General features: G+C 41.2%; 1 protein-coding gene across 9 annotated transcripts in view; it reads left to right on the top strand.

The window, feature by feature from the left end:
• Positions 1–23,594, top strand: part of ATXN2 (ataxin 2) — a 50,784-nt gene that overhangs the window by 12,409 nt on the left and 14,781 nt on the right. For 2 of the 9 annotated variants that reach the window (XM_064727302.1, XM_064727301.1), the window contains exons 6-20: positions 4,138–4,262; positions 5,442–5,533; positions 8,103–8,300; positions 8,803–8,981; positions 10,595–10,804; positions 13,076–13,258; positions 14,735–14,923; positions 15,949–16,056; positions 16,946–17,016; positions 17,703–18,010; positions 18,438–18,501; positions 18,622–18,774; positions 19,693–19,753; positions 21,656–21,840; positions 22,837–22,969. In XM_064727302.1, the coding sequence (XP_064583372.1) occupies positions 4,138–4,262; positions 5,442–5,533; positions 8,103–8,300; positions 8,803–8,981; positions 10,595–10,804; positions 13,076–13,258; positions 14,735–14,923; positions 15,949–16,056; positions 16,946–17,016; positions 17,703–18,010; positions 18,438–18,501; positions 18,622–18,774; positions 19,693–19,753; positions 21,656–21,840; positions 22,837–22,969 (2,259 nt within the window). Of the gene's footprint in view, positions 1–4,137; positions 4,263–5,441; positions 5,534–8,102; positions 8,301–8,802; positions 8,982–10,594; positions 10,805–13,075; positions 13,259–14,734; positions 14,924–15,948; positions 16,057–16,945; positions 17,017–17,702; positions 18,011–18,437; positions 18,502–18,621; positions 18,775–19,692; positions 19,760–21,655; positions 21,841–22,836; positions 22,970–23,594 lie in introns of all 9 variants that reach the window. The other 7 variants (XM_064727300.1, XM_064727299.1, XM_064727304.1 and 4 more) reach the window with 6 other exon arrangements.

Below are 23,594 nucleotides of genomic sequence, written 5' to 3'. Positions count from 1 at the left end.
CTGATTCTACACCAGAATTGTTTCCTGGGAGCCCTGAGCACTGATCAGTCCTCAGAGCTGGTTTGCATGGGATTCAAATTTCAATCAGGCTTTGGAGTTGCCTTCTTGGCTTCTCTTTAAAGACAAGACAATTCAAACATCATAACTTACTGGTAAAGTAAAAGACTTCTGCAATGTTTTTATTGTTTTTTTGGCATGCTGAGGAAAATACTACAAACCCAATGAAGAGAAAGGCAGAAGAGAATTAGCTATTTAAGTTTTTCCTTGAATTAGCTCTGAGAGTGGCATCCTTCCAGAGAAAGTGTTGCAAGGGGAATAGCAGAAGGCATCTTCTGAACAAAGGAAGGAAATGTTGGCTCTGCAGAGCCGGTGCTAACTGGTTTTAATGTTTCAAATCAGTAGTAAGGAGTTACAAAACAAATCAGAGTTTGCTGTTGAAACCTTTAAGGTGAAACCTCAGTTTACTTTGCCTTGATCAAAGCTTCAAGTGGGTGCCATCAGCACCTTTGGCACGTAGCACTGATTGGTTTAATGGCATTTCAGCTGCAGACTGGCACTTAATTGCACATTTGTGCTCTTCACCAAAATCTGTTTGTGAAAACAAGCATGTTAGACATTGAAATTAATTAAACCCGGACTCTTAATTGCTCTGCTCTGGCACTTTTTGCTTTAACTCAGTTAGCAGCACACACTTGAGGAATTTGCCCCAGCTGAGTTTTTCGCAGAATGTGTATTTTTAATTTGCCTTAATATGAATTTCCATTGCATAGAGCTCTCCTTGGGATTTTTTTTCCATTCATGAAAAATGATTTTTTACCAAGCTTTAAAACAAGGTCTTTGATACCCAGCTCCTGAGCTTAGGAAATGTCACATTAAGCAGGTACAGAGGCAGTGGGGGCTAATTGAGTGTTACAGCCTCAGCCCCTTGTTTCACCAGCTCCCATTTGATCTTTAACTCGGGTTTTACCATGTAGAAAAGAGATTGATTAAAAATTTGGCCTTGTCAAGGTGTCATGTGAACTGCTCCTTCAACAGCTCAGAGATAAGAGGCACCAGATAAGGGAGAGCCTGGGCAGTGTCTTGTCAGTTATTGCTCTGCCAGTCAGCACTTCCAGCAGCAGCTCATGCTTCACCTTCTACTTCATTAATCATCCTAATTGCCACATTTTTGTTTTGGAAACTGTTATTTTTAGAGGTTTTTTACATTCATTTTCAAGTTTGTTGCTGATTAATTTTGGGAGAGGCTTTGCTGGGTTTTTAATTGTGGTCTCCCATGTGCCTGCCCTGCTGTTTGTTGCAGGAAAATTCTGATCTGTGCCTTGAGGTACCATCCTGCTGCATTTAAACTTTGCCTGGATGCTCTTGAGACCACATTGTCTGGCTGGAAATGCCTTTGTAACTTGAATTTCTCCTGTCTTTGGGTTTTCTTTGAGTTGTAGAGGTTAACCAGGCAAAGCCTCACTTGTGATTTTAATTGTAAAATGAGAGAGGAACTCAGAGCAGTGGAGCTTCCTGAGCCCTGTGATATCCTGAATTTACTGGGAAGCTCAGCAGTGAGCGCACACATCCTACTCAGACCTGCAGCACTTGCTGATAGTGGAGTTTTTGTTTTGACTTGGGTGTTTTTTCCATCTGTATCATTACAATAACAGCTCTTCTGAATGTTTATGTGGCTGTTTAAATAAGAAAATTAGTGGGTTGAGTGGATGAGTCTTGTTAAGCTGGTATTTTATTCACAGTATCCAAAATGGCACAGTTGTGTGGAGTTTGCCTGGAGGAATTTAATAGAAATTAAGGAAACACCCTTCTGAAAAACAGATTGCCTTCATCAGGTGCTGCCATCAGGCTCCTAATTCATATTTATCTAATCTCACTGGAGAGGAGCTCCCTCCATTCCCAGAGATGCAAAACAAATTTCAGTTTCCTAAAAGACACAAACAGCCTCCAACTTGGGTTTGGTGTGAAATGTCCCAGCCTGAGCAAAAATAAAACATGGAATTAATGATGTTTGGGGCAGGAACAGCACTGGTTTATCTGAGCTAAGCCATGGGGTATTGATAAGGTAAATGCAGAGTTTACATTTTTAAAAATTCTTAAAAATATCCTCTTTAGCTAGTACTTAACTATGAGTTATAGCACTGTGTTCCTGTGGAGTTTCAGATGACATTTGAATACACATATATATAGTATATATTATAATAAAGTATATTTTAAAAGCTGTTTGTGTGAGCATTTCATGGGATAGTGCTGGCTGTTATTAGAGAGATCAAGCACAGTGAATTTTTATCCAATTTATGTGCAGAATTTCGCTGTGAGATTGGGTAAAACAGGAATAAAAGCAGTATCAGCAGTCTCTCTGTAAAACATCTTCAGTGATTGTGTAAAAGCTGTTACATCACTGGCCAACTTCTTATGTTGGGAATTCTTTTCATAATAGCTTTAAAGTTCATTTTCTTTTTTTTTCAGGCAGATTTTTAGATCTTGCCAGAAGTTAATTTAGGCCACGTTTTTCCTTATCTGGCACTGCCTGGTGGTTTGATTTCATCTTTTCTAAAGGTCTGCAATGTTTGCTCCTTATTTTATCAGCAAAATGATGATAGGAAATTCTGGATTGAAGACTTATTTATTTTAGGCTGATTTATTTATTTATGAGCTTACAACAAGCTTATTTGATTTTTTAAAGTTCTTTATGTAGTTCTGAGATCCAGTTGCTTACAAATACAAAAGCTTAGTGAATGGCTTTAGATATATTTTTACAGCAATTGAAATACTCTGATATTATTCCTTTTTAAGTCTGGCTTGAATGAAACATGAACAAGTCAAAATAAATGTTTGTGATCTTTATTTTTTGATGTTTTTATAATTTTTATAAACCATAAAAAAACCTTACTGGTTATTTATTCTCTTATGTTGTTGAGAACAAAATATAGAGTGTTTCTGATTTTTTTTGTGTGATTTGGATAAGCTGCTGCTTGGAAAAACTCTGGCAGGAGAGGAAACCCCTGTGTTCATGTCACAGGAAATGGGAGCACCAAGCTGATGGATAATTGCCCTGTTGGTGTGTTGAGGAGTTGTGGAAATAGAAGAAATTTGGATATTTGAAAGGCAAATTGCATTTTGCCCATTTAGGGAATTCTTTCCTGTTTTTTTGATATTTGCACACCATTGTGGTGTGCAGTTGTGTGGGCTGGTTGGAAAAGAATTTTATACAAGTCTTTGGTTTTCTAGAAGAATAGGGATCCTTGTGTTGTCTTTGTTTCTCTTTTTCTCTCCCAAATATACATGTAATCATAGAAAACACTTTGAAATAACTGAAAATAATTCTATTTTCTGATATGGGAGAAGTTAGTGTGGACTTTAATCTGGAGTAGGCGCATCTCTGATGCCCAGCAGCTGCAGGAGAAGGGCAGTGATGATGTTGTGCCTGTGATCCAGCTGTGTTTGGGCTGTTCCTCAGCTCCAAACCAGTGTGCAAACTTACCCAAACTGGTGTCACTGGTCCCAACCTGTGGGATCTCAGCACCTCAGGACTGAGGTGTCACCGAGAGCACCCTTGGGGGGCTCGGGAGTCCTGGAATGTTCGAGAAGTGTCTGGTGGCTGGACTTTGATCCTACACAGGAGACGGCACCTGTATGAGGATAGGAGGGTTTCACCGGGGTGAATGGTGAAGGGATGAGTTAATTAGAGAGTGAAACACAGGGTTTAGGATTTCTGTACAGGGGGGTTTAGAGAAGTAAGATGGAGGAATTGGGGCGTGTCCTGTCCTTCTTCTTCTTCTTCTTCTCCTCCATCTTCTGTGGTGATGGTGGCACTTTGGGATTGGTCATTACTGAAAGTGCACCGGGCAATAAAAGGTATTGGGGAAAAATGATAAATATTGTACACGTAACTTTGGGTATAAAGATAGGTGACCGCCCGGAGGGCAGGGAGTGTGCTCATGGCTGGCTGCTGAGCAGAGCTCTGTCGGGCCGAGAGAAAATCTTTTAGATAAACAATTAATAAACACCGAGACCGAGAAAAGAACTGAAGCCTCTTCTCGTCCTTTGATACGCGGCTGCCCCAAGGCCACCCCGGGCCTTTCCAGGCCCTCCAAACAGCCGAAAACCGGACACCAACCCTCCCCATTTCTGTTGCAGATGCTTTTACTGATTCAGCCATCAGTGCTAAAGTGAATGGAGAGCACAAGGAGAAGGATCTGGAGCCTTGGGATGGAGGAGAGAACACGGCCTCCGAGGAGCTGGAGGCGCTGGAGACCGATGTCGTGAGTGATGCTTTGATCGTCTCTGGCCAGCAGTACAAAATGAGCTGTTTCCCTGGATATGCCTTGAAATAATTCCTTAATTTTAATCTACTAATGAGCTTTGGAGGAGCAGAATTGCTGTCCTGCATTGTGCTGGTGGATGTTCAGTCTTTGCCAGCAGCTGCCACAGCCCTTTGGAGCGATCTGGCTGAGAATAGCTGCCTTTCAAATGGCACTTTTGGCAAATTCTGAGCAGTGGCAGCTGCTGTGGTGAGAGCTGTGTTGGACTCCAGGAGCCAAAGAGCAGCTTTAGTTAAGGACTCCAAATCCAGCAATGCCCCAAAGTGATTGATGTTTAATCAGAGCTTTGCTGTCTGACTGTCATTGCACTTGGAAATGATGGGGAGATGTGCTCAGCTCAGTGTCCCTGGGCTGCAGAGGGAGAGAATTGATGGAAGCCTGACCCAAGCACAGGGACAGACTCAGATTATGAATCATTAGATGGAGAATATGGCCTCAGATGCCATCTCCTCATCTATCACAGCAGTCAGCTTTTCCTCAAGCAGAAATTCTTGTAGCCAGGTGTCCAGCCTGCAGCGTGTTCAAGGAGACAATGTTACTGATAAGAGCATATTAACTATGGGTAGAACAATTCTCCTGTCAGCTTTGGGTGTCCATACTGTAGAGCTGAGATTTATTGGAATACTCAGTACTCTCAGTGCTTTTATAAAATATTCAAAGCATTTATTGTTGTGCTTGAGTGCTGTGATAGCAATTTTACTGAAGTGGGGGAGTTGTGCAGATCAACAGGAGTCTTCTGCCTGTGGTGCCTCTCAGGTAATTCCATCAGTGCTTTTGAAAAGTTTCACAAGTGTTAATTTGCACTTTTTGGAAAAGGCAAAAAAGATATTAATGTATGTATGTCTTGCTAGCCAGTAGTCTAGCAAAATGTACTTAAAAATCATAAAAACAATACAAAGACTCACAACAAAAAAAAAAGGAATTTTGAAGGTAGAATCTGTGCAGCTGATGAACAAAGCTCCCTGAAATCAACTGTGGCATTAATAACTTTGTTATCTGGACAGTGAATTCATAGGCCCAGGAAAAAGGGCAGAAGGTTCAACTTCTGCCATCAGCCCTTCATTTGAAGGGAATGTGTTTCCAGTGTCATTTTGAAAAACAAGCATCATTTTCTTCTAGTCTAATGGATGGGATCCCAATGACATGTTTCGTTACAATGAAGAAAATTATGGTGTAGTGTCAACTTATGACAGCAGTTTATCTTCTTATACGTAAGTTCCAAAATATTTTGTTATTAGATTTGTATTGAATGTTCTCCCTGGTTTGACAAACTTTATATTCTGCAGCTCCTTTTGCATAGTTTCTGAAGTTGTGGAATCAAATAACTGCAAAAGCAATGAATGAATGGTGCTTAAGAAACCTTGCCAGCTTTCTGTGAATAGTTAGATGTAGAAATCTTTATATATTCCCTTAAATGGGCACAGCTCATTGCCATTGCAGAGTTTTCTGAATTTAGCCATGCAATAAGGCTTGTTTCTTGCAGAACCTTCCAGGAACAGGGTGGAAAGCTGTGAATTAATCTGTATGTAGCTGCTATACCTCCAGCTTTTTGTTTAACCTAGCAGAGCAGTTTGGCTGAACCCTGATTTTATTGAGACAATTGATCTGGAAGATCCTGGAAATGCTGAAAAGCTGCTGATAACCAGGGTGGGGGTTGTGTGCTTGTTTAGCAGACTTGTCCAGCTCTAAACTGAAGTTTTAGTTAAATATAATAACAACTGGAATATAGAAGTAGTATAAAGGCTGCTCTGGCTACTCTGGCAGTGATTTATTCCCCAGAGCCTGCAGCTCTAATGTTCACTGCAACTGCAACACAAATGGACTGCAGATGTTCACAGCCATTGTGAAATGGCTTCAGCATTTCCCCACTCTTTTAACCCCCAAAGCAGAAATCTATTTTTTCAATATCAAGGAATAGCAGTGAATATTTTGATTTTTTTTTTTCTGTGTGTGTGTATGCACTTCTCTACAATGTGGTTCAACAATGTGATTTCTGTGTTTTGTGCAAATGGACCTGTAACAGGGTGATAATCAAAGTATCCTAATCAGCTTATGTTTGAATCCTGGGGAAGCTGTTCTTTCCTTCCCTTCACTGCTCTAAGTACTTTTTGTACTTTTGAACTTTAGTCTTCCATCTTTCTGCTTTCTGGATATTAATGGAAACAGATTAAAAACATGAAGGTGGCTTTAAATTAATTCCATTTTCCCCCCTCTAGTCAAGCAACTTGCTTTGCATATCAGTCTGCTAAACTGGGAAGCTCTTTTGCTGATTTTCCATGAAATGCTTAGATGTGCAGCTGAAGGGTTTCTTGTTTGATTTTCTCTTCCTAGAGCTAAGCAGTAGCAGGTAGAGTTTGTCAAACTGCATCAAGGTACAACTTTGTGTTCCAGCAAATGTATTGATCATCTCCAGGGTTCTGAACAATGTCATCCTGTCCATCCCCTTCCTCTCATCTTTAATGCCCTGGTAGAAAACATGAAATCATTCCCTGCCTCTTTAGGTTGCCATACATCCCTTCATTTTTTGCACTCACTTGAAATAAATGAGGATTATTGGCTGTTCTCCTTTATTAACAGAGGTGCCTGGGACCAGGTTTGCATTCATGTAAATCTTATTTGAGCCAAAGCTTTATGCTGAAGGATTTTATTAAATATTCCTGCAGTTACCATTGATAAGGCCAGTAAATGTTTTGACTGGCCAAAAATGTGGGGGAAATCTTGTGCTGCAGTGGCTGAGTGCTGGATTGGAATCTGGCAAAGCCACTTGTTTTCCTCGTTCTGCCACCAACACTTGAGCAGCTTTGCATGCATTATTCTATACCTGGCTTGGATCTCCACCCACTTTCTTTGTTTTTCTTCTTTATATTATTCAAAATATGGGCAGTAGTGATTCTGTAATGCCCAAGCCTCAGCTCTGTTCTGTATTTTTATGTAGCTTATTCTGAGTAAGGTCGCTGGAACAATTTTTTGCAACTTGAAGTTAAAATCAGGGAAAAAATTTGATTTTTAAAACCTTACACAAACATTAGGACAGGTAAACCCCAAAAATGGGCACAGAAGGAGGTGCCAGGTATGATCCCATCCCTGGTTGGGTTTTTCAGTGTTTCAGTGCTCATGTATTGAATTTTGACTTGGTGGCTTTCCTATGGGATGATTTTTGCCATATTCCATTGCCTGCCGTAGAGAGAGACATGGAAAGGATGGGATTGAGGTCCTGGCACTCACAGATGAGTCAGGAATTCCTGGTCCTGTGCTCTGAAGTGTTGCATCCATCTTTTCTGCAGTTCTTCAGAACTGGGAGAGCTGAAATTCTATGGCTGGAATTACCAAAGCAGTAAGGATGTCAGTCTCTGGTTTCACTAGGATTGTGTCTGCTGGCAATGTGTAAACAGCTCAAAAAAAAATTCAAATTTGGGCTCTTGGAGTAGTTTCTTATGTAAACAGCAGTCTGAGGCTTTTTATTCCTGATGTTCTCAACCATGTTAAAAGTTGGAGCCTTTGCACAGCTTTAGGGGCTGGGGATTTTACAAACCCTGTGGAAAAGTTCTACACCCTGTCCTCAGCTCTCTAGGCAGGTAAATGACCCCGAATTTGTCCATAATATCAAACCAGCCCAGGAATTTTGTATTAAAAAACAGACAGCAAGTCTACTGGCTTAGGAGCAAGATTTTTTTTTTTTCCCCTCTGACTCGGTTAGAACTAACACTGTGTGATTTTTGTAACTCCTTTGTGCTTTTGAATGCATTTCAGAGATTCTTTTCCTTTCCATTGTCTTTTTAGGGTGCCATTAGAAAGAGATAATTCAGAAGAGTTTTTAAAGCGGGAAGCCAGAGCAACTCAATTAGCAGAGGAAATTGAATCAAGTGCCCAATACAAAGCTCGGGTTGCCTTGGAAAATGATGAAAGGACAGAAGAAGAAAAATATACTGCTGTTCAGAGAAATGCTAATGAAAGAGAAGGACATGGTGTGAACACTAGGTACTTGAGTACACTATGAATGGTATTTTTATTTAAATTATGGAGGTATTTTGGTGCTGTAGCAGTTTGCTGATTGATACTGGGCTTTTTCAGCAGGCTTGATTAGGTTTGGAGCCTTGTGTAAACAATCCTGTGCTGCTTTTGGCACTCAGGCTGACTTGGACACCTCTGGCTGGCCCTGTATTATCTCTGTAGTGAAACAAACTTGCCCATTCTGACCTGTCACCGTGGTGAATTTGTCCCAAATTCCAGGAAGGGGCAGTGGTTTTGGTGTGTCCTGGAGAATTTCAGGCATTACTGTTAATCCTTCAGTGCTGTGGGCTCATAAAATGGACTGTGTGGCCACTGTCAAAAGCCAATTCATGAGGTGACTCTTGGGTCAACATCTGATACTATTTAGACTTTTCCCCTTGGCTTGATGGGAGAAAAAGAGAGAAAATGGGGAGCTTTTTGTTGCCTCTCAGTTGTGTCTCAACGCTGATAGAAATTTGGTGTGTTTCAGAGAAAATAAATACATTCCACCTGGACAGAGGAACAGAGATGTCCTGTCCTGGGGAAGTGGAAGACAAAACTCACCGAGGATGGGCCAGTCTGGATCAGGCCCACCCATCTCAAGGTCTGGATCCCACACTTCAGAATTCAGCCCTAACTCTGGAGCAGATCAGAGAGTAGTTAACGGAGGCAAGTATCTGAAATCTGAGTGTATGTACCCATAAAACTGCAGAAAATCACCTCATTTTGTGTTCAAATTGGGATTGGTTTGTGTATTCCATAAACCAGGCTAGCATTCATCATTTAACACAGAGGTTGTGAGTTGGATTTGGGCTTAACTCACAAAGGAGCCCTCGTTGCACTGCTCTGCCTGTGGCTTTGCAGAGCAGAAATGTCATTTATCTTCCTCCTCAAACACCTTTGTCTTAGATGATGGTGCACTGTGTGGTTTTAAAGATGAAAAACTGCACCAGCACTGCAAAGCTCTGGGTGGAGGAGCAGCAGTGCTGACACCTGGTGAAAGGCAGTGGCAGGAGGAAGCTTCTCCTCCTTTCTGGAAAAGAATAAAGAGTAAAATAATAAACTTGCTTGCCTTGATGAAAATGGGAGGGGAAAAACAAGAACAGTGTTAGAGAAAATGAATCCAAAGCCTTCCCTCCATATTTGAGTATTTTCTGCTGGACACATGGGAGGTATTTCTAACCAGGCACTGCATGGCAGCAATTGGTGTCCCAGAAGCCAAAAAACATTTCTGGAGATGGGTTTTAGCAGTGGCCTGTCCTCAAGGCATTCTTTGTAGAATTTAAAAATGCTCTTATAATAAATTGCTGTGAATAAATGAAAAATGTATAATACTCAAGTGATCTGTCTGGAGAGGGAGTCTGAGAAGCATCCAAAGGTAAGTGAGACTTCCTTTCTAAAGCCAGAGTCAGCTCTGTAAAGGATGGACAAACTGAGCCTTGCCCAAACAATGCTAACCTTGAAATTTGTCTGTAGTATTTGTGGTTTCTCTCACCCTATTCCTCTGCTGAATCAACATCATAGACCTAAAATATTCAGAATGGCTTGTAAATTCAGTTAATTCTGCTTTGAAAACCATGAGCCCTATATCCTAGATTAAAATCCTCCATCAATACCTCAGATAAGTGATAAAGGCACAAATGTCAACATTCAGACACTGAACACCGCTGGTTTTTGTAAAGATCCAGCTCCTGGATGGATATTTACTCATCATTTGGTTTTTGTAAAGATCCAGCTCCTGGATGGATATTTACTCATCATTTGGTTTTTGTAAAGATCCAGCTCCTGGATGGATATTTACTCATCATTTGGTTTGACAGTAGCAGTTTGTGTGGTCAGTACTGTTTGTGAACAGCTGTTTGAGCCCCTCTGGTAGCTGTTAAGGACCTTGTGGAGTGCTGGGTGCTGTGGAGCATTGGTATGCCAGGCTAACAGATCCAACTTTGCTGTCTGTTCCTTAGTAGTGTTTGTAGATCCTAATTAACCCTTTGGGGAGCCTGTGACAATTCACAACTCCAATTTGACCCCAAAAACCAAGGCAGACCCAACTTTTATCTCCTTAATTACCACCTCAATCCATCCCCAAAGGGTTAAACCACTGAAAAAAAAAAAAAAAAACAAAAAAAAAAAAAAATCATTTTGTCATATTTTACTTTTTTTTTTTTTTTTTTTTTTTAAATTTCTGTTGCCTTCCCCCAAACCCCCCCCCCCACCCCCCCCACCCCCATAATTTTTTTTTTCTTTAGTTTTTATACTTTCCTTCATATCATTTGTTCTGTCAGGTGTTGCCTGGCCATCGCCTTGCCCATCTCCTTCCTCTCGCCCACCTTCTCGCTACCAGTCAGGTCCCAACTCTCTTCCACCTCGGGCAGCCACCCCTACACGGCCGCCCTCCAGGCCCCCCTCGCGGCCCTCCAGGCCCCCGTCTCACCCCTCTGCTCATGGTTCTCCAGCTCCTGTCTCTACTATGCCTAAACGCATGTCTTCAGAAGGTACAAATATACCACGATTTGTTTTCATGGTTTTTTTTAATTTTTTTTATTTTTTTTTTTTAATTTTATTTTTTGTTTCGTCTTTGTTTAACTCCTCCGTGAGTTGTTATTGACAAGTTGTTTTCATTTTTTTTTGTTGTTTTGTTGTTTTTTTTTTCTCTTCATTACTTAACCTATAATTTGTGTTTAACTTTAGTTTATCAGACTATTTCTATTAACCTTTTGTTTTGTTGGTTTGGTTGGTGGTTTGTTGTTTTGTTTTGTTTTGTTTTGTTTTTTTTTTCCTGTTTGTTTGATTTGAAGAGCTTTACAAAAACGAAAGAAAGCTGTGAAATTTCCCGAGTTTTGGTATGAAATTAAACTCAGCTTTGTAAACGCTGCTCAGTGTCTTAAATTAACCAACAGCAACATGCAGGACCTGATAACGTGATAACCTGATAACCTGATAACCTGATAACTAGGGAGCATTTTTAGGACTATCAATTTGTATAAAATACCAATTTACATAAAATACCAATTTATATAAAATACAATTTATATAAAATACAATTTAAATAAAATACCAATTTGTATAAAATACCAATTTAAATAAAATACCAATTTGTATAAAATACCAATTTGTATAAAATACCAATTTATATAAAATACCATTTAAATAAAATACCAATTTATAAAAAATACCAATTTATATAAAAGGCCAATCTATATAAAATACCAATTTTAACACAATTATTCCACAAAACACATAACTAAATCATTGAATCACCTCTTGTAAACAACTAATGGTAATCATGAGAATAAAAATGCTGTATTCAGAGAAGTGAACTGTAGAATGAGGTAGGTAGGATGAGCTGCTTTAAAGGTGAATTTGTAGGAAATTTTAATTTAGGATCTAAATCAGCTCCCTTGCAGTAAATAACATGCAGAGAAAGGCTGACCTGTGAGTCTTTGGTAGCTGTGGGCAGAATTACCCCAACTAAATTTGTCCTGGGAGGGTGCAGTAAGGAACACGGTTTATTATTTTTATTTCAAGTGCATTTAAACCCTGCACAACATGGTGTAGCAAGCCTAAAAAATGCAAAGTGATTGTACAGAGCTCCCTGGAGACCTGCAGTGGGTGCTCACTGGAGCCATGGGAGAGAGAGGAATGATCCCTGAGACTCAGCAGGAACACTGGGAAATGCTCCTGACCAAAAATTGGGGGGCAGCCACATCTGTCTGGCCTACTGTCCATTTATTGTGGGGTTTTTGTGGAGTAAGGAACTGAGAATCCACCTGCAAACTGAATTATTTCATAGCGCTTGTGGTTGGTTTGTCAGGCATGCAGTGAACTGGGAAATGTGTGTTTAAAATATTCACCTGTGTGAAATTTGCATTGAAGTGGACTTGAGATTCATGGTTAAAATAGAGGCTGACATTTAAAGATTTATGTAACCAGGAAAGGTACTTGGTATTTTAGAAGTTTTTCTGAAACCTAAAAGCCATTATCTGAACTTGACCCTGTTACTGACCTGTGTTAAAAAGGAGCTGTAATCAGCCAGATTCTGTTCACACACGGTTTTTCCTCTTGAATATCAACATTTGAGTCTAATCCTGTAAAGAAAATGTTTATTAGTATGTTATAATTGTATTGCTGCTTAGATTTGAGCATAACCATGGTGTGGCAGCTGTGCAGAATTCCTGTATTCACTTATGACTTTGGCTTCTGGTGTTAAACATGCATGACTTGAACCTTGGGATAACAATCCCTTGTTTAGTTGCAGTTTTTGCTGACTTGTAAATGAATTGTGACCTGCTGCAGGCAATTGAGCCTGGCTGCAGAGAATGCTCTGCTGAAATTCCCCAAGAGCATTGGTCAGCCAGGGGTGACTATAAATGGTTGGGATCACTGAGCACCTGACAAAAACCCCGGGAATTCTTTATTTTCTGGAAAAATTGTTTGATAGCCTGGAACTGTGCTTATCCAGGGGCAGCTGCACCACTGACCTTTGTGGCTTGGCAGTGGTGGATGCTTGGATTGAAATATTTTAAATCCAGACCTTGCACACCTGTTTCAGTGCTGATAAAACCTCTGAGCACCCAGGAGCTGCCCTGGGGAGGTGATGAGCTTGGCAGCCTGGCTGAACCAATGCCTTGGCCTTTTTGGGATATAGAATTGCTCGATTTTATTGAGAGTTTTAAGATGAAATGCAATTTTTAAGAGATGCATTTGAGTTTTCCGTGGTGAACATCAAGCACTTATTGTGTGGGGTTGTCTTTTTTTCCCCTCAGGGCCTCCACGGATGTCTCCAAAGGCTCAACGGCACCCTCGAGGTCACAGAGTCTCTACTGGTAGGGGTACAATTTCAAGTGGCTTAGAATTTGTATCTCATAATGCACCTGGGGAAGCATCTACTGCTGCAGTGGCACGAGGCAGCCCTTCAGGTGGGACGTGGTCATCAGTTGTCAGTGGGGGTAGGTAAAGCTTGGCTTATTGCAGATGGCTTGCAGGGGGATCCTTAGAGTGGGGAATCTTGCCTTTTCCAGGCAGTTCAGGATCTGAATAATCATTTTCCAGGCAATTCAGGCTCTGAATAATCCAATATTGGGCTAAAGTTGGAGTGGGGATGTTCCCAGCTAGCTGAGTGAGAGTTGGTGCAATGTTGTCCTAACTGTAGGGTCAGGTGTGGAGAGAAAGGAAGGAAAAGTGTGGGAATTAGTTGTTGAAAGGATTCATTTTTAGGGGATTTGTTGGAGGAGTTAGAGATTTGCCACTGCATCCCTGAGTTTGGTTATGGCAGCGTGGCTGGATTGTGGTTTACAAATGAAGGAGGTGTTTGGGTAGAGGTTTTTGGTGCTAAAAGATGAATTGATTCTCAAGTTCAGTTGGATGTACTTCTCCTTTAAAATTTACATGGATTTGAAGTGATGATGTTGTTCTTGGCTGCTGGAGGAGCAGTTATAGTGAGTGTCTTATTTTTAATCTGTTAATATATTTTTTTTAAATATTTGACTTAAAGCTCAGTCTTGTGCCACAGGTCTAGTCTGGAGCTCTTGAGTTGAGGCCATGTTCTGGTGGGCTGTCAGGAGCTGAAAGTTTCCTTGAGGGCAAGAGAGCAACAGTTTGGTCCTTTTTAGGTCCTTTTTGGGTATTTTTTAGCAGTGCAGGATTCTAGAGGAGCATAGAGAACACATTTCTCAGAAAGGTATAAGTTAGACCCACATAGGCTTGTTGCCTTGTGGAGAAAACTTCAACTCTTCTGTTGTGGCATTATTTGTGATTCACCTTCCCTGTTTGTATATTATTAACATGCAAGTTGGACTGTTAAACCACTTACCTGCCTGTCTGCTCACTCACTGGGAGTTAATATATGACAAAAAGCACAAGTGGGATGAGCAGGAAGCAGGAGCTACAATTTGCTGTCCAAAGAATACACAACTTTCCTTGCTGCTTTAACACAGGGGCAAAAATATACCTAAAAACTCTCTTTTTTTTCAATAGGCTGTGTTGTTTTTTTTTCCAGCTGGCAAACCTCCAAGAGAGGACACTGTAAAATGGATGTGTTTTTTCAGCCCTCTTAAAAAATATTTTACATCTCTTTGTGTGGAGACCTGACCACCTTTTGTGTTCTGCCTGAAACTGGGTTAATGTGAGCTGGTGTAGTTGCACTGCTGGGGATTTGGGGAAGCATTTTGCAGATTCTTGCTGGAATTAGAGGGCAGGGATAAATTTTGGGGGACAATCTGCAGAGAAATGACCCCATTCTCTATGAAAAGCTGTGCTGTAGAGAACTAGGAGATGTGCCTGAAAGGTAAACAGGTTCTCAGTTACCACATAATATCTCACCAAGTATTTCAAAGCATGTTTTGTAGCCATTTTTAAAACTAAAACAAACTGCTGAGCAGATGGGGAAGCTCATCCTATAACTGCTTTTTCCTGTTTGTTTCTAGTTCCGAGATTATCCCCTAAAACACACAGGCCTAGGTCTCCAAGGCAGAGCAGCACTCCCATGGGCCCAGCTCTGCCTTCTCCTCAGCCTGGTACAATTCCCACTGAATCTGTTGCCATGCCTGTTCCAGCTGCCTCTCCTACACCTGCCAGCCCTGCATCCAACAGAGCAGTCACCCCCTCCAATGAAGGTAAGTGCCCCTCACTGCCTACAAAAAATACAATTTTTTGTATTTCCCTAATTCCTGACAGGGAATGTGCCCAGGCAGCAGCACAGCTGTTTCCTGAATCACAGGAAAGCTTGGTATACATTGAATTTTACTGTGAGTTCCCATTTCTCCAGCTTTAAATTAAGGTTAGAGAGAAGCTTTTTGACTCTGTGTTTAGTTTCTTGTGCCCTTAAGGAATATGGGTTTATAGGTGTCTGACTTCATTTTTTTAATCTTTAATTTTTTTTAAATTTTTTTTCTCAATTTTTTAAAGAGGATTTCTTTTTCCAAACTGAATTTTCTTGTTTCTTGTGCCCTTAAGGAATATGGGTTTATAGGTGTCTGACTTAATTTTTTTTAACCTTTAATTTTTTTAAATTTTTTTTTCTCAATTTTTTAAAGAGGATTTCTTTTTCCAAACTGAATTTTCTTGTTTCTTGTGCCCTTAAGGAATATGGGTTTATAGGTGTCTGACTTCATTTTTTTAATCTTTAATTTTTTAAAATTTTTTTTCTCAATTTTTTAAAGAGGATTTCTTTTTCCAAACTGAATTTTTACCTCTTTTTTAAATTAAAGAAACACAGGCCAATGGTTTCAAGCACAGCAAAAGGATTGGGGAAAAAAAAAACCATTCAGGAGCACAGTCAAATGTCTAAGAACTCTCAAATCTTTGTAGCATTCTGTATGAACAGCTTGGACTGCTGAAAAGAATTAGCTCTAAGTTTATAGTTTGTTCAGTGTGGTTAAGGTTTTGTGTATGATGAGAGGGATGAGTTTAATTGGGTTTTTTTCATTAGACAGTGGGATGGGGAAGGAGGATGAGGGAGGGTGATCCTCCAGGCACCAACTTGGTAGCAGAAAATGTGTAAAGGTTTTAAGGTTTTTTAACCTTTTAAAAGGTTTTTCAAGCTAAAAATGGTTAAATATCTCCCATTTCTCTCTTGCCTTCTCTATTTGGTCAGTTGGAGTTGTGTGTAAAAGAATAACTTTGGCAATTTCTTTTCCAGCTAAAGATACAAGGCTTCAGGACCAGAGGCAAAATTCTGCAACTGGAAACAAGGAGAATATAAAGCCAAGTGAGACTTCTCCTAGTTTTTCTAAACCTGAGAACAAAGGTTTGTATCCAAAGCTTTCATGTGCTGATGTAGGAATTGTGCCCACTAAACCTGCTCTCCTGGCTGCTTTAGTTGGCATTTTAAGGAAGGCTTGGAGGCAGTCTGGTGTTCTACAGTGAAATTTGGTCATGCAGTTGTGAAGTGGCACTTTGAAATGTTGTTTGTGACTCATTCCATCAACACCAAATGTAGAGATGCTCATGTGGATGGTGTGATTTCACTTGGTTTTTTTTCTTTTTTTTCCTCCTTTCTTTCCCCTGCTCACAGAGCTGCTTTTTAGCTGCCTTTGGACTGAATATGTTTCTGCTTAGAGCTGTGCTCACAATACTTCTGAGCATCGTGGTCAGCAGAGCTTTTCTAACTGTGCTTTTCCTATTATGCCTCACATTTGTTTGTCTCTGTAGAGCTGTTTGTTCATTCAGTTCTCAAAAAAAAAAAAACCCCAATCTTTTCATGTTGTTAAACTGAGAACCATTTTCATTCATTCTCTCATTGGAGAGACCTTTAGGATGAGTCCAGCCATAAAGCTCACCTTGGTCAGTGTTTCTCCTTCACTTGGTGTGTTTTGAAATGCTGGCACAGGCTGGGTTGGGGATTTTGTTGCATGTTCTTTGTGTTCAGTGAGTTCTGCAGTTCTGCACCTCGGGGCTTCTGCCTTGGTGTGGTGCATGAGAACTAAAGATAAATCAGTTATGTAATGCTCTGCTTTCACAGAGAATTTCTGTGTGCTCACACACATAGGTCATGGGATTCTACCAAATTAAAACCCAAAATAAGGGGCTGGATTTCATTTTTATATCTGCAAAACCATTATATTTCTGCAAACTTAGTGATGTGTGTAAAATTTGTGTTAGGAATGCTTGGACAATGTTGATCTTGTGTTTGGCAGGTGTCTCTCCAATTGTTTCAGAGCATAGAAAACAGATTGATGATTTAAAGAAATTTAAGAATGACTTTAGGGTAAGTTTGTCTCTGTTAATGGTGTCATCATTCTCATGTGCATCCAGATTATTTTAATGAATTGAACACACTGCCCATGTTAACAGGTCTTTATGCCTTTGCCTAATGTATGAAAATATCTGTAAGAATTCATGTTATGTATTGTAAAATCAATGCTGACTCTTGTTTGTACAATTGCCTAATGCACATAAATGTGAATATTGACTGCACTGAAAACAGGACTTGAAACCTGTTTGATCATTAGGCACAAATAATTATCTCACACTCCATATGGAGGAGCTGTTGCAAAATTAAATGAAGAGTTTTGCAGAGGAAAATTGAAGATGAATTCATATGACTTATTTCCTGGTTATAAGGGTTTATTAAATCAGGTTAGCTTTTCAAGTGGTGCTGTTAAATCACTCAGGGGATGAGTCCAGAGGGTTGTGTGAAGCTTTCCTGTCACTCCTTAATCAACATACAGGTCACTTGAGTGGCTCAGCAGCTCCTTACACAGTGCCAGCTTAAACACTCTCAGTGCCCATGGATTTCTTTCCATGTAGAAATGGAAATGAGTGTTTTAAAAGGTCATTTCCAGATGATGGAGGCTTGTGGGACTGTGTTTTACTCTGTGTGTGTGACAGCATTAGATGGTCTCTCTTGAGTTTTGTATCAATTTACTGAATATATCCCTTGGGTTTTTTCAGTTACAGTCCAGTTCCTCTTCAGATGCAGTGGATCAGCTGCTAAACAAAACCAGAGAAGGTGAAAAATCAAGAGATGTAGTTAAAGAAAAGACAGAATCCAGCCCTAAAGAATCTATCATAGAAGCTGGCAGTAACACCAACTCCAGTGGTGGCAGTAGCAAACCCAACAGTCCCAGTATTTCTCCCTCCATGAGTAACAGCTCTGAGCAAAAGCGAGGGCCTGAGGTCACCTCCCAAGGTGTGCAGACATCTGGGCCTGGAAGTAAACAAGACAAAGAGGATAAAGAGGAGAAGAAGGATACTTCAGAGTGAGTAACCATGCCTTTTGGAAAAAGCACATCTTTATTGACAGCAGACTTTGTGTAGAAGTCACGGCTGGGTGACACATGCCTGGCTCTAGGTGCTGTGGCACAGGAGGAACAACAGGGGCAGGGACTGCCCTGAAAGTCATCTCCTGACTCCGTGCAGAGCTCTGCTCCTGTTGATGCCTAGTTCACATCTAAGAGCTTATTTCAATGTTTTCCTGGCTCACATGAGCTGTGGTATCAACTGGAAAACTTTTGTGGTTAGTTGTAGTAAGTTCCTCAAGGAGAGTGGCTTTTTGCGTGCCATGAGGTGTTTGACTTCTCAGAAATGTGACTCACAGGTGGAAATGAGGTGTTTCTTAAATGATTAATTGAAGATACTCCTGTAAAAGAATAATGCCCAACTGAATTTTTTGTTCTTTATGTTTAGGCAAGTTAGAAAATCAACACTTAATCCCAATGCTAAAGAGTTCAACCCTCGATCTTTTGCTCAAGTAAGTGATTTGCTGCTGTTTATCAATGCCTTTGAGTAGATCTTTATTGAACCAACCTTTTTTTTGGAGGATAATACTCAAACTAACCCTGCCCTATCCATTGCTCACCTCTGTTTGCAGCCGAAACCTTCTACTACACCAACCTCCCCTCGTCCTCAAGCTCAGCCCAGCCCCTCCATGGTGGGGCATCAGCAGCCAACCCCCGTGTACACTCAGCCTGTTTGTTTTGCACCAAATATGATGTACCCGGTTCCAGTGAGTCCAGGCGTGCAGGTAAAGTGCTGCAAACTCCTCAACACTTCACTGAGATCCTCAGGAGGCTGAGCAGGGCTTAGGAGTCATAGAATGGGTTGGGAAGGACTTTAAAGATCAGCTTGTTGCAGCTTGGGAGCTGGGAGTTAAAGCAGTGAAATAGTGCAGCTTGTATTGCTCTTGTAAATATAAATCATGTTGTTGTTAAGTTTTGGCTGTGTAAATACTGACTTTTCCCAGTGCTCCCCCAGTCTGGATGTTCAAATAATTCCAAACACTTGTAAATGCCAGCAGCCCACGTTTATTGTGGATCTGTGCAGGTTTCCTCCCAGTTTTCCAAGCATAGTCTCTCACTCTCTGCAACTGTTTCTTTGTTCCGGCTGTGTCCCACTGGTTTCTGGTTGTTGTAGGGATCACTGGGATTTCAAATTTAGCTCCATTATGGAATATCCAGGGGTGGAGGGGACCCACAAGGATCTTCATCCCAACTCCTGGCTCTGCACAGACACCCCAACAATCCCCCCTGTCCCTGAGAGCGTTGTCCAACCTCTCCTGGAGCTCTGACAGCCTCAGTGCTGTTCCCATTCCCTGGGGAGCCTTTCAGTGCCCCAGCACCCTCTGGGGGAAGAACCTTCCCCTGATATTTCATCCTAACCCTCTCCTGAGTCAGCTTTATACCCAAAAGCTGCTGTGAGGCTGTCAGGGAGAGCCCAGTGCCTGCAGTAGCAGCAGTAGCATTCCTGGGCTGGTTGTTGCCAACCATCTGGTGTGAGTTGTGTGTCCGTGCAGACTCAATGTCACTGATCCAAGAAAATCTCATAGGTTAGGCAGAGTTCACTAAACCCTGTAGCAGAACACATCAAAGCTGAGTGGGGCCCCTATCCTAGCACACAATGAGTTTTTAAAGGAATATCATACCTTCAACTTGTTCTGTTTCAGCCTTTGTATCCTATTCCCATGACGCCCATGCCAGTGAACCAAGCCAAGACATATAGAGCAGGTAAAGGTGAGAATAATACTGCCTGTTTGGTTCTCAGTCTGCATGCAGCATGGCTAAATGACAAATGTTTGTGTGTTTTCTAATCCACGGCAATTTGGTTTCAATCAATATTTTAAATGCTATTTTTATTAAAGGGAAGTAAGTGGAAATACTAATGGGTTTTTGGATAAACTAATTCAGCTAAAACATGGCAGGTTTGAGTAATGGGGGGTTGCTTGGTTTGGAATCTGATTTGACAAACAGGAAAACATCTCTGTTACTTGGAGCATTAGGGTGAGCTGATCATCTCCTGTATTTCATAAATATCACAGGTTTGTTTAAAGGGAGCTTCTCTGCTGGTTTTCTGTACTGGTTTGCAGCAGTGCCCCAATTGGTGCTTTATAGAAGGGTTTTTAACAAGATGCAGAGTCACTATTTCTCCAGAAAGAATTTGCTGTGCTGCTCTCTGCAAAGAGCTGGTTCCAGTTTGTTCTTGTTCATTCCTGCTGCCCCAGTGACTGAGCAGCTGGACTAACAATGACAATGCCACGTTTTTAAGTGACACCCGTGGCTGTGCAGTCATGCTGGGTGGTTGGTGGGGTGTTCCCTGTGCTGGGCAGGGCAGTGAGGGAGCAGAAAGTGCTGCTCTTGTTCTTGTGCTGCTGTTGCAGGGCTGTGGCTGTGCCCAGTGAATGCTTCTGCAGTGGCAGCAATGCTGCAGGACGGCAGCAGCACTGCAGCTCCAGGCACTGCAGGAGGAAATTGTTTCCTGCTGGTCAGAAACAAACAAGGGGCCTTTATCAGCCTAGGGGAGACAAAACCCTGCAATGTATTTCTGTGTTAAAACACAGGAACTTCACTGTGGCCTCACCCCTGAAATCTTCTGGTTAGTAACACTGTTTTAATCAGAAATACATTGCTGAGGGCTCTCTTGCTGGGTGAGGCAGCTCCAATTCTGAGTTCCTTTTAAAGTTCCAATATTTCCTGCATATCCATCTGTGTGCAGCACAGCCCTGTGGGAGCTGCCTGAGTTACAGCTCTGTGCCTTTACTCAGTTCAAGTTGCCTCCTGTATTTACTTCTTTCTGTTGTTGATCTGCAGTGTAAATAAAATCATCGAGTGAATTTACAGATGTTTTCAACATTTCCTTCTCCTCTCCCTAAGAGGTTGCCCCTGCAGTGGAGTTTAGAGGAGCTTGAGGCAGCTCAGTTAATAGCTGCAGGAAGCTGGAGCTCTCCTGGAGCTCCCATGCCTGTGCTTTATAGGCTGAATTAGTTTGTTCCAAGTGAGTTGGGTGGTCACCTTCCCATGACAGCTCAAGTGATCCCACACTGCTCTGCATTTTTCATCTTTCTTCCTTAATTATTCCTACTCCTTATAGATTGTATCTCCCTCAGGGTTGTCTGTGACGTAAAATTTGCTTTCTGCTGCCCTGAGGGGTAGCACAGAGCTCAAAAGATGTGAAAACCTTGAGTTGTGGCTGGGTGGAGACCTTTATTGTGCTCTCCTCAGCCATAAGCACAAGTCATTTTAACATCAAGACTCAGATTTCCAGCTGATGGAACAGTGGCTGAGTTGTTCTCATAGAAGGTGAAAAAGCCTTTTAAAGGGGACAGGATTCATTGGTTAATGTAGGAGTCCTGATATAACCTTTCTCTTCTGATTCTGGTCAGTCTTTCTCTCCTTCACACAAAAGGCAGGGCTGGGTTTGTGGCTGTGTATATCCAGCCCAAAGGCAGTGATAAAATCACGTGTTTCCTGGAGAAATTCTTCTTCATTTTCAACAGAGCTCTAACCCATTGTTAAAGGTGCGGGGTGAGGATATTCCACATGGTCCCAGTAACATTTTTATAACGTAGAACCTTTCAGAAAGGTTTAATTTTTAATCTGTCTTTCTAACATGAGACAATCTTTGTTTTCCAGTACCAAATATGCCCCAGCAGCGGCAAGACCAACACCACCAGAGCACCATGATGCATCCTGCGTCAGCAGCAGGCCCTCCAATTGTAGCTACTCCACCTGCTTACTCTACACAATATGTTGCATATAGCCCCCAACAGTTTCCTAATCAGCCTCTTGTGCAGCATGTGCCACACTACCAATCTCAGGTAAGAGTCCTTTCCATGCTCCCCATCCATCCAAGCACAAATAATGAAGTGGTTCAGAGCTAAATAACCCCCTTGTGTCCAGTCCTGAGTCACCCTGAAGAGTTTCTGTGTTCTGGAGCACACGTGGTGATCTTGGAATGTGCTTCAAAGCCTGTAACAAATTTTAAGGTCCTAATGAATTTTAATGTCCTAACGAATTTTAAGGTCAGTTTAGAAGTTGGCATTTATTATTGATATGGTTTTTTAGCTCTTTGAAGAGTTTCTTTAGGTCATGGCCAGCACATCTCCTGGTTAAGTGTTCTAAAAATAACTTAACTTGGTGGACTGCTCTTACTTCAAAGGCTGTTAAATCTACATGTGTAATTGGATAAATGTATAAGCTTAATGCATTATTAGAGTGGCAAAAATTGGACATGCCAATGATTGCTGTCAGTTTCTAGCCCTTAAATTTTGGAAACAATTGGGACAATCCCAGCAGTGTGAAATCACAGCAGTGAAATCACAGCAGTGAAATCACAGCAGTGAAATCACAGCAGTGAAATCACAGCAGTGAAATCACAGCAGTGAAATCACAACAGTGAAATCACAGCAGTGAAATCACAACAGTGAAATCACAGCAGTGAAATCACAACAGTGAAATCACAACAGTGAAATCACAGCAGTGAAATCCAGCAGTGAAATCACAGCAGTGAAATCACAGCAGTGAAATCACAGCAGTGAAATCACAACAGTGAAATCACAGCAGTGAAATCACAGCAGTGAAATCACAACAGTGAAATCACAGCAGTGAAATCACAACAGTGAAATCACAGCAGTGAAATCACAGCAGTGAAATCACAGCAGTGAAATCACAGCAGTGAAATCCTCAGCTCGCTCTGCATTGAGCAAGGCCGAGCTGCCGCCCTTTCAATCCCGACTGTTTAAATGACAAAAGTTTCTTTGGAGTTAATTGTTAACCCAATTAACTGTGTGGTTTTTCCTTTGTTCTGCCTGCAGCATCCTCATGTTTATAGCCCTGTAATACAGGGCAACGCTAGGATGATGGCCCCACCAGCACACGCACAGCCGGGTTTAGTATCTTCCTCTGCAACACAGTACGGTGCGCATGAACAGACACATGCTATGTATGGTAGGAAACGTTTTGTGTTATATGTAACTTTTTAAGTCCTTACCTTGTGCAGGGGATGTATTTAATCTCAGCCTTCCAACGTGGGTATCTCAGTAGATGTGGTTTATATTTCATAAAATGATGATGATGATGAGCAGAGCATTTGAAAACTGAGCCAGCTGGTTCAAATGAAAACTCAAGTGTGCTGATTTCGGTAGGATGCCAGTGACCAAGATGAGATTTCAACCTGGGAGCTGCTAAAGAATATCTGCTGAAAGAAGTTTGTTCAAGTTCTCTTGATGCTCTTGATACATCATCCCTTGTTTGTTCCTTGATTATAATTAGTACTTGTTTTATTGCAAGGTTATGACCTCAGTTTCAAACTTGACTTTAGTTCTGGCAACTAGTGAAGTGCTGTCTTTATGATACTACTGGCATTATTAACAGTATGAACACTGCTGTTTAAGCAAAATAAACCATGTGTTGCTTACCTTTCTCATTTGGTAAGTCAAGAATAAGTAAATGCAACAGCTCATGTATTGCTCTCACTTGGACAATTAGTCTCCAGCATTATCAGATGGGCATTTTTCACTCACAGTGAAGTGCTGAAAATGTGGGTTACCTTGTGACAAAAGTAAAATGTGCA

This window comes from Zonotrichia leucophrys, chromosome 15 (genome assembly GCF_028769735.1).
Source record: "Zonotrichia leucophrys gambelii isolate GWCS_2022_RI chromosome 15, RI_Zleu_2.0, whole genome shotgun sequence".
NCBI lineage: Eukaryota > Metazoa > Chordata > Aves > Passeriformes > Passerellidae > Zonotrichia > Zonotrichia leucophrys.
This window is presented reverse-complemented; position numbering and strand designations above follow the sequence as displayed.